General features: G+C 47.0%; 1 protein-coding gene across 1 annotated transcript; it reads right to left on the bottom strand.

Annotated features, from left to right (window-relative positions):
* Window positions 1-1857: 1857 nt before the first annotated feature.
* Window positions 1858-8198, bottom strand: GPR142 (G protein-coupled receptor 142). The gene is made up of 3 exons (XM_079965632.1): window positions 8107-8198; window positions 6015-6161; window positions 1858-3117 (listed from the first exon to the last, which is right to left on the bottom strand). The coding sequence occupies exons 2-3, from the start codon at window positions 6139-6141 to the stop codon at window positions 2216-2218; spliced, it is 1029 nt and encodes a 342-aa protein (XP_079821758.1). The 5' UTR covers window positions 6142-6161; window positions 8107-8198; the 3' UTR covers window positions 1858-2215.
* Window positions 8199-11304: the final 3106 nt, after the last annotated feature.

The following is an 11304-nucleotide window of genomic DNA, read 5'->3' as shown; positions in this document are numbered from 1 at the left end:
TTGCTCGGTCCCTGCTCCTGCCAACCTAGCAGTTCAAAAGCATGTCAAAGTGCAAATAGATAAATAGGTACTGCTCCAGCGGGAAGGTAAACGGCGTTTCCGTGTGCTGCTCTGGTTCACCAGAAGCGGCTTATTCATGCTGGCCACATGCCCCAGAAGCTGTACACCGGCTCTCTCAGCCAATAAAGCGAGATGAGCGCCGCAACCCCAGAGTCGGTCACGACTGGACCTAATGGTCAGGGGTCCCTTTACCTTTACAGCATAAAAGGAGGACGAATTACTCCCTCTTCCCAGCCAAACAAAACTGAGCCAAGATGGAAGGTTATGTCAGGATGAAGCCATGTTTTTATTCATTGGATGAAATTTGTTACCTTTCAGAGTTTCTTGAAAGGCTGGTGTGAAATGAGCTTTTCAGAGAGGGAGAAAAACCGTCTCTCAGGGCAGCTGAGGTGGCAGCTAGTTATTCCCCTTATTCCTCATCACAATCCTATGAGGTAGGTAAGGGCCGAGGGACAGTGACTGGTTCAGTGGCCTTTGTGGGATTTGAACCTCTGTTTGAGATCAACGGACTGGCCACTCGCGACACACAGGGCAGCAGCTTAAAATATCCCCGTGTGGTACCTCTTACTGTGTGTGTGGAGAGACAGTCAGAGCAAACGGAAGGCTGATCCATACTGTTGTTTAATGTGGATAGTAAAGTTTCTGTGCCTCCATTAGTTTTCAAACCCTCTCCTTTTTGAGTATCCCTGGTATGGGAAAGTCCAGACTGAGGGAGGGGAAAGTGTGGCAAGGCAGTGATTTGGAGGAGAATGCCAAATGGACAATGGAAAAATAGTACTACTACTACTACTAATAATAATTTTATTATTTATATGCCACCCATCTGACTGGGTTGCCCCAGCCACTCTGGGTAGCTCCCAACAGAATATTAAAAACACAGTAAAACATCAAATATTAAAAACATCCCGGCCTTCAGATGTCTTCTAAAAGTCAGGTAGTTGTTTATTTCCTGGACATTTGATGGGAGGGCACCACTACTGAGAAGGTCCTCTGCCTGGTTCCCTGCAACCTCACTTCTCGCAGTGAGGGAACTGCCAGAAGGCCCTCGGCGCTGGACCTCAGTGTCCGGGCGGAACGATGGGGGTGGAGATGCTCCTTCAGGTATACTGGGCAGAAGCCGTTTAGGGCTTTAAAGGTCAGCACCAATTGTGCTCAGAAATGTAATGGTAGACAATGTAGATCCTTTAGGGCAGGTGTTATATGGGCTTGGCGGCCACTCCCAGTCACCAGTCTAGCTTCCACATTCCGGATTAGTTGTAGTTTCCGAGTCACCTTCAAAGGTAGCCCCACGTAGAGCGCATTGCAGTAGTCGAAGTGGGAGATAACTAGAGTATGTACCACTCTGACAAGACGGGATGCAGGCAGGTAAGGTCTCAGCCGGAGTACCAGATGGAGCTGGTAGACAGTCGCTCTGGACTCAGAATTGACCTGTGTGGAGGTACAGGAAGCTTGCAACCCACAATAAACAACAGTACAGATGAACCCTGAGTGGCTCCTAGTTGCTTCCTCCCTTTGATTTCTGTCATGGGAGCATGTTGACCAGTGGTGTGGTCAAAAGCAGCAATGACCTGTCCTCTTACGTCCCATTGGTTGGGATATTACAGATGACCAGCTCCCCATGTGGATATATGCACATTGTGGAAATGCTCCTACTTTGTAAATGGTTACAGTGGTACCTCGGGATGCGAATGGGATCCGTTCTGGAGCCCTGTTTGCATCCAGAAACAAACATAACTAGCGACAGCACGTCTGCGCATGCGTTGCTTTTCGCCGCTTCTGCACATGCGTGTGATGTCATTTTGAGCGTCTGCGCATGCGTGAGCGGCGAAACCCGGAAGTAATGCGCTCCGCTACTTCCGGGTTGCCGCGGAGCACAACTCAAACGTGCTCAACATGAAGCATATTCAACCCGAGGTATGACTGTATCTCTCTGCACACGAAGTCTCTCTCTCTCTCTCTTTCTCACGCACACCCCGTCTCCATGCACAGATACACAGAATATATATATGCAAACATACATATATAGATATCCATGCACACATATGCATCCGTGTCTAGTAGACCCTCCTGTGTTGTCGTCTAATGCTCTGGATTCAGAGTCATGCCAGGACGCCAAGCCTATCTGTCCCAGTGAGCTGCTGGGCTATGGAAACTTTCAGCAATGTTGGAGCTGGTTGCAGAAGGGAGATGTTCCTCCTAGAATGGTCCCATCTAAGACCCCCAGGGGTTTCAGGGCCGGATCCGAGGGGCCATTCCTCCTCGGCGATTGGGTGCATGGGAGCCGGACAGACGCCAGCACCTCACAGACAGTGCGCCGGAAAGTCTTGCTGACAAAGCAGTAGAGGAAGAAGTTGAGGGAGGTGTTGAGCATGGCCACCATGTTGGCAACGTCCATTGCGAGGTGGACTTCCCAGTTCTGTCTGACGGAGGCCACGTAGAGGTGGTAGATCATGACAACGGTCCGTGGAGCCCAGAGGATGATGAAGATGGTGGTGACGGCCAGCAGAATGGCTGTGGTCTTGCTGAGGCGCCGGTGGGGCCAGCCTGAGTGCTTGAGCTTGTAGATGATCACAGAATTCGTCACCAGGAAAATACTACAGGGGATGAAGTAGATGAGGAAGCAGTGAAGCCATTTCAGGACCTTGTCCATAGTGGTGGGTGGGTAGGCATCATGCCAAACATCCAGCCACCCGTAGAAGGGGATTCCAGTGGCCAACGATATTGCAAAGACGGTGCCAATGATCTTCCGTGTGCGCCCTGGGTAAGACACAGCCCTGTACTGCAGCGGGTGGCAGAGGGCCACGTAACGGTCCACAGTGAGCAGGACAGTCACCCAGATGGAGGCATGATTGGCTGTGAACTGCAGCACGTTGATGGTGAGGGTAAAGGCGCCCGGAACCTCACGGCCCAAGATGGCGGCCTGCACAATGAAGCCCGCAAAGACGACAAAGACCTGGGTCATAATGTCGGATGCCGTGAGGGCCAGGAGGTACCAGTAGGAGGACTTCTTGGTGCGGGCAGCCAGGCGGGTCAGCGCAACGGCAGCCAAAATGTTCACTGAAACGAGGAAGAGAGGCAAGCGAGTTGGAATAGGTGGGAGATCGTCACAGAAAACAACAACAACCACAAGCAAGGTACAGGAACATAACCAATAGCTTCCATCTGCAAATCCACTCGATTCAAAACTCAGTTTTACAAATTAAAAAAAAGAGAAATGGTTTTGTGGTGGTAGTTCTAAACAGAATGACTTTGCTAAAGACAGGCAGTGTGACTGTTGGGGAGCTCTGGGTTCAAATCCCCACTGAGCCATGAAACCCATTGGGTGACATTTTGCGCATTCCTTCCCCAGCATTCCTCAATATGCCCAATGTCTCTCCAGGCCATAACTCAGTAGCAGAGTATCTGCTTTGCAAGCCAAAGGTCCCATGTTCAATCCCTGGCGACTCCACCAAGGGTGGGGAAAGTCCTCTGTTGGAAAGCCAGAAATAGTACCTCGGGTTAAGAACTTTGCTTCAGGATGAGAACAGAAATCGTGCTCTGGTGTCGCAGCGGCAGCGGGAGGCCCCATTAGCTAAAGTGGTGCTTCAGGTTAAGAACGGACCTCTGGGACGAATTAAGTACTTAACCCGAGGTACCACTGTATAAGGCAGCTTTCTATGTTAGCAGTGGAGGTCCCTATCCCACTGACATCCAAAGTCTTCTCATTTATGTTGGGGAAGCATGTGTACCTCAATTTGGGCCTGGCTCTGAACCTTCTCCCCTCCTCAGTGCAAGTCAGATTCTCCTTCACACCTCCTGATTCTCTTTCAGGGCCTCCAGTCTACTTTTCCCCAGCACAGATTCACAGAGCTGCACTTTGCTGAACTGTCCAAACTGGTCGCATGTCCAGGATTGTCTTATCTACATGAGCTCATGGCTCCCTCTAGTGATTGGCTCTAAAAATAATACTCTGCTTTACATAAGGGGACCATCTATTTGTCCTAAATAACCTCTCCTTTCCCAAGCCAATCACTTATATATATTTTTTTCTTCATTTCCTGAAGGTATGTCACAGCGAGCTGCAATTTTTTTAGCTCAAAAACTGTGCCCCCTTTACAACACGGGGTGGGGGTGGGGGTGGGGAATATCCTTTTGATGCAGTTGACCACAGACAAAGAGATGGTTCTCTTGTGAGTTGTGCCCTGGCAAAGTATCCCAAAGTTTGAGAATTAAGTGACATTCATGCAGATTATAATTTAGAATTTCAGAGAACTTGGTGCCGTCAACGAACACCCTGTTTGACAGTGGAATTTGCTGCCAAGGAGTGTGGTGGAGTCTCCTTCTTTGGAGGTCTTTAAGCAGAGGCTTGACAACCATATGTCAGGAGTGCTCTGATGGTGTTTCCTGCTTGGCAGGGCGTTGGACTCGATGGCCCTTGTGGTCTCTTCCAACTCTATGATTCTATGATTCTATGATTCTACCCCCACTTTGTGCAGCATAAAAGAAAGCCCCACCAATTCTCACTGTAGCAAGGCTGCTACACCGTGGTTGAGTTTTGGCACAACATCCCAATTTTCTATCTATATTTATTTCCAAACACTGGCACAACTTTTAATAAACCCTCACATTTATTTGCATTGAAATGGGTTTCATTCTCATTACAACATCCCATTTTTTTTACGTAATGAATTCTATGAGAACTCAGCACTCCTCTATTTACAAAGCTTAGTAGCATTTATGACTTCTGCTCATATAGGGCATTTCATAACCAATTTCCATTTCCTGCTTTCCAATATGGTGTGTGAATGCTGCTAACAGATAACTGGGTCACTATAAATGAACCTCGCTGCGTTTGATTAAAAAGGTTTCTTATTTTGTAAACAAGGGGTAAATTAATCCACACCAAGCAGCAATGTATCAACAAACCCTCACTTGAAAAAAAATGCCTTTTTAAAATTTGTTGCTTTGTTCCCTTTCTGCTCTCTCATCACATGACCCCTTGGCTTTGTATCCTTCTGAACTCCCTAAGGTTATCGGGATCATTGTCAGATTTTGTTTGCAAATCATTTATGCGAACACTTCTCTAAACTATTTCCTAAAGCCCTTGCTATTTCCACACCCAAATTTCCCCACCATTTGCCACTTTCTCTCACCCTAGAGCTCATGATCTAAATGGTCTCAAAATTTTATTCCCTTTTTGTTGATGGGTACCAGACACAGGTCCTTCTCAGTGGTGGCTCCACATCTTGGAATAGTGCATCTGTTTGGCCCCTTGGCATCAAAGTTTTAGGTTGGTTCCAAGAAGCATTTATATTATACCAGCTCTCTCTGTGATTCTGTTGTGGGCTTTTATTTGTTTCATTTTTTAAAAAGAAGTTGTTGTGATGTGTTTTTGATTATATCATTTAAATTTTTAAAAACATATTTTTATATAATAAAAATAGAAAAACATATTTTTATTTCACTACATTTAAATTCCACTTTTCTTTCAAAGCAAAGTAAAGGTAAAGGTAAAGGTACCCCTGCCCGTACGGGCCAGTCTTGACAGACTCTGGGGTTGTGCGCCCATCTCACTTAAGAGGCCAGGGGCCAGCGCTGTCCGGAGACACTTCCGGGTCACATGGCCAGCGTGACATCGCTGCTCTGGCGAGCCAGAGCCGCACACGGAAACGCCGTTTACCCTCCCGCTGGTAAGCGGTCCCTATTTATCTACTTGCACCTGGAGGTGCTTTCGAACTGCTAGGTTGGCAGGCGCTGGGACCGAGCAGCGGGAGCGCACCCCGCCGCAGGGATTCGAACCGCCGACCTTTCGATCGGCAAGTCCTAGGCGCTGAGGCTTTAACCCACAGCGCCACCTGCGTCAAAAAATTCCTTCACTTTGAATTACTGCTTCTCTTCCTCCTTGTTCTTTGTACCTCTTAAGCTTCTCCCAGACACACCTGCGGAGATGGCTTGCTTCTCATCCTTTTCCTTACCTGGCAGACCCACACACAGCAGGATCCAGTAATAGATGACAGCAGCAGTGCCAGCAAGACAAGGCGATTTCCCATCCCCATCTGGGTCCCTGGCATTGTTTGCCCATGTTGCATTGGTCATGTTCATCTTTCCTTAGTACCTTCCAGCTAGGAGGGAGGCAAAGGAGCAAATGGTGAGGAATACAGTCAACTCTTGGCCTGCATCATCCCAGTTTCCCACAAAGCATGGGACACTTTGATTGAATTTCTCCCTTCACTAAGCACAGGGCGAAAAACAACAGCACGAGCAGAGAGATCGATATAGCAATGGTTGCGGCAGCTCTTGGCAACTGTTGATTATGTTTTAACCTCCTGGTGTACTCTGTGCATCCCTAGATTGTGGCAGACCACCCTGATCGGTATCAATATATAAACGGAGGCTCTCTCGCTTGGCCTGCTGCTAGCAGTCTTGTTCAAGGCAAAAACAGATGGAGAGGTACGAGCTGGATGCCTCTTCTCTCCCCCAAACCAGGTATGATCAGCCACTGACTTCTGTTTCCTGAAGATTATCAGCTGGCTACAGGTTTTTGGGGGACGCGGGTGGTGCTGTGGGTTAAACCACAAAGCCTAGGACTTGCTGATCAGAAGGTCGGCGGTTTGAATCCCCTCAACGGGGTGAGCTCTCATTGCTCGGTCCCAGCTCCTGCCAACCTAGCAGTTCGGAAGCACGTCAAAGTGCAAGTAGATAAATAGGTACTGCTCCGGCAGGAAGGTAAACAGTGTTTCCGTGCACTGCTCTGGTTTGCCAGAAGCAGCTTAGTCATGCTGGCCACATGACCCGGAAGCTGTACGCCGGCTCCCTCAGCCAATAAAGCGAGATGAGCACCGCAACCCCAGAGTCAGCCACAACTGGACCTAATGGTCAGGGGTCCCTTTACCTTTTTACAGGTTTTTGAGGGACGTGGGTGGCGCTGTACTCCGGCTCCCTTGGCCAGTAAAGCGAGATGAGCGCCACAACCCCAGAGTCGGTCACGACTGGACCTAATGGTTAGGGGTCCCTTTACCCTTTACCTTTACAGGTTTTTGAGCAATGCCACGACAGCCACTTCCCACCTTCCCGTCCAAAAGGAATGAAGGGTGCCATCTAGACATGTAAAGCGAAGTGGTAGAAGGGTGGTACACAAACACACAAGCATGTGAAATCATGCGACAGAACCCACCGCCAGTGGATTGCTGAAGCCTCAGAAACAGGAGTGGGTCCAATGATTTAAGCACCTGCAAAGATGCCCACTTAGGGAGTAGGCAGCAAGTGATCATTAAATAGAAGCAAGTTAAAATGAGGGATCCGTTTAGTAAACCCCCCTGAGACAGGAGCTAAGTAGAGGTATATGTGGTTGGAACGGTAGGCATAAAGTCACACAGACGGACAACAGCATCATGAATATTGGAAACACACACACACACACACACACACACACACACGCCTTTATAATGGGTGCTGATAACTTATTTCAACCTTTCCTAGTTATCTGGACCCCTCCATACAGACTGAAGGTGTAAATAGGTGAATAAACCATACAGTGGTACCTCAGGTTACATACGCTTCAGGTTACAGACTCCGCTAACCCAGAAATAGTACCTCGGGTTAAGAACTTTGCTTCAGGATGAGAACAGAAATCGCGCGGTGGCAGCAGGAGGCCCCATTAGCTAAAGTGGTGCTTCAGGTTAAGAACAGTTTCAGGTTAAGAACGGACCTCTGGAACGAATTAAGTCCTTAACCCGAGGTACCTGTGTATTTCCTAAAGCTAAGATAGTCTCTGCCATGTCTCAATCCTTCAATGGAACACAGATCCTGGGTGAGTGCCTGGAACCCCCTGGAGTCTTGCAGACAGTGGGGGTGGCACCCAGCTTTTGTAACAATATGCTGGCATCTCCTGTCCGTCTGTCCCTTGGGTCTCATGGAACTGAGCAAGGTAACACCACACTTCGGGTTAATTCCAGGGTACGGGTCCCCTTACCCCTTGTTGATCATGCCACTCTGCTCAACTCACATTACTAGAAAGGTAGATGTTTGCAATGCCGTCCAGCAGATGGATGCTGGTGGGAATCTTACCTTGATGCCTGTCCTGCAGAAAGCGGTGCCCTGTTTCGTATTTGCTCTTTCTTCTTCTCCCTGATCAGATGGTTCAGTGGTGCATCTCCTTCTCCTCCTCCTCCTCCTCCTCCTCCTCCTCCTCTGTGCACCAAACCTGTAAGTCTGCTCTTGAGAGCCAGCGCTGAGAGGCAAATTGTGAAAAAGGCTGAGCGAGCGGCCAGAGACTCAGGAAGAGGGAGGAGCAGCAGCAGGTGTGTGCTTGATGCAGACAAACCTGGAATGAGTGGAGAGTGTAAGTGGGCTGGCGTAGCACAGATGGAGTGGCCACAGGGCATTTTTTGTCACGCTCCTGTTACATGGTATAAATGACATGTGGGAAGAAACAGAGCCTCAGATCTGTGTGTTGAATGCAAAATATGTGGGCAGCCCATGTCAGATGGGCAAGGTACAAATAATAAAATTATTATGTGTAGCAAATGCCTGTCAATTGCTATTCCTGGGATGTTGAGCCCATTTAACATCACATACGCCTTTGGAAGATTTGTTATGGTGTCTGGGGATCAAAGCTCAATCTCACTAAACTGTAGGAGAAATGGCTAATACAAACTGGTTGTCTTTTAAACATATCTACTCTAATATGCTGATCGACTCTTGAGAGTCCCATGGACTGCAAGAAGATCAAACCTCTCCATTCTGAAGGAAATCAGCCCTGAGTGCTCACTGGAAGGACAGATCCTGAAGCTGAGGCTCCAATACTTTGGCCACCTCATGAGAAGGGAAGACTCCCTGGAAAAGACCCTGATGTTGGGAAAGATGGAGGGCACAAGAAGAAGAGCATGACAGAGGACGAGATGGTTGGACAGTGTTCTCGAAGCTACCAGCTTGAGTTTGACCAAACTGCGGGAGGCAGTGGAAGACAGGATTGTCTGGCGTGCTCTGGTCCATGGGGTCACGAAGAGTCAGACACGACTAAACAACAGCATGCTAAGTGAACCACTACCAAGGACCTAGCAGTTAGCAAGTGATTATACTACCTAAAATGTCTGAAACATTCATCTTAAAGCAGCAGAGTGTATAAGGGCACAGAGCACATTAAGTTACAAGCAATGCAAGCCACACTATTTCTGGGGACTGCGAACAACATAATTAGAGACATGGCAACTATCTTAACTGCTATTTTATCTATATGCTTTTTTTAATCCTGGTCTGAGAACGTAATAAAGTTCATTCATGGCAACTATCAGGGCTGATAGAAATGCAGACACATTTCTAGGTATTGTTGGAAGCAAGAAAAGAAAAACACTGTTGATTACCAACACTCATTATGTTTTCAGTTGTCAGAATGCTTAGAAGCAAAGAGCTACAAGAAATAGCATTTGGCTTGATCCATCCTGCCATACTGAATTAGGGGCAAAATTGAAAATTTTTAAGCAAACACTAAATCGGTATACTTCTTCAGTGACTCAGAAGATCAGGTTCCTTGCAAGTTAACTTGCATATGACAACAAAAATTAAATGCACCTCAGAATAAACAGTGTATATTGACAGGACGGATGTAAAATGGAAGATGGTTGCACTTACAATGCCAATGGGTTGGCAGCAAGACTGTTGGCATTTGGTTGGCCAGCACCTGCTTTGGTTGACAAAACCATACATTTTTCTTGGCTAAAGTGATACAGCCTTGCTGGCTCAAGGACTCAGTGGCACAGAGTCAACACTGCAACTAAGAAGTATCCTCAGCAGGGATATACAAACAAGCAATCAAATGACATAAAAAAGCAAAGGTCCTGGTCCAAGCTGACCTCATGACTACAACGTCCAGCCTAATTTCAGTGCTTTTTTATTTTTATTTGTGTCCCTGCTTTGTGTAGCCTCTTGCCTGATGAAGAGTTCTGGAGAACTCAAAAGCTTGCCACAGTTTTGTGGCATTTGGGTGGGTCGTAATGAAGGCATTGCCCATGAATGTTAGAATCAAAGTACGGTACAATTTTAAACCATGAATTTGATGAAAGACACAAGTCAAGGCTCTTTTGATCTGAGGAGACCAGATTCAAAGAACAGATCAAGTCTATTTGCATATGACTAGCAGTTATGTGCTAGGAGACGGGGTTGGGTGATCCTAGGCATGGGCCTATGCCCTTCACATGAGCAACTAAACAAGAAAGCAGGTTGGTGGTGGTGGAATAAATCTTACAGGCATGACAAGTTCCTAAAACCAACAGACTTCCAGTCTTGTTTTGGACAGCCAAATACCTTCCAGTTGACATTCAGTTGGGGTTCCCTGGGTGAATTAGCTCATCAACAACAAAGAGATCAGCAGGAAAAAGCAAGAGAAACTGTACGTCTCTCGTACCCTGGTGGTGCAAATTCTTGGGTTTGGGAGCTTTGTAGCCTGAAAAGATGGGAATATGGTAGTGGGAAGTAGTGGGAGAAATTGGGATCAAACCTCCTATAATCACAGAAAGAAAGAAAGAAAGAAAGAAAGAAAGAAAGAAAGAAAGAAAGGTTTGTTGAAGTAATTCTCCTTCCCCAACCTTTTCATCTTCCACATTTGTCCTGCCTCGTTTCAGAATAGCAAAATATGATCAAGTTTTTGAACAACAGGAAGCCTCTGGGTTTCCCACTGCCTTCCAACATGGCGGATGTAAATGCAACAGCCCGAGGGGGTCGCACAACCCCATGAAATTCATTTAATACAGCTCATTTGCTCAGTTCCACAGGCAACAGGGTTTAACAGGAGGTCAAGGAAAGTTACAGGATTCATTAGTATTGTAACACCTCGGTCAACTTTAGCAACCGGAACTTAATCAGTAACAAACTACCATGTCTCTAAGATTTCTTAAAAGAACTGGTGAGAGCAGCACAGTGACTTTCTCTAACCACCGATTTAAGAAGCAGACCATTCTTTTACCTGGCTTGATTACAAAGTTTTAGAAAAGCATTCTGAAGAGGGGGGAAATGTAATTCACAAAAGTGGCTGGTCAGTGTACAGGATTTTGCCCTTTCAAGCCAGGTGCACATAGTTAGCTGTACTTAAATCCACTAGAATCACAAAGGTGGATTGTAACTATGCTTGTCCTTCCCAAAGACCCATCTCTGTGGGAAGAAAGATGTCTCCTGTCACTTCTCAAGCACAACCGCAAAGGGGAACTGTGTTTGGACAGGATGGTTGTATTTGGGTATTGGGTTTCTTTAAAAGATGTTGAGACACTGGTT

This window comes from Podarcis cretensis (assembly GCF_951804945.1).
Source record: "Podarcis cretensis genome assembly, chromosome: 2".
NCBI lineage: Eukaryota > Metazoa > Chordata > Lepidosauria > Squamata > Lacertidae > Podarcis > Podarcis cretensis.
The sequence above is the reverse complement of the archived record's forward strand: the minus strand, read 5'-3'. Positions and strand labels throughout refer to the sequence as shown.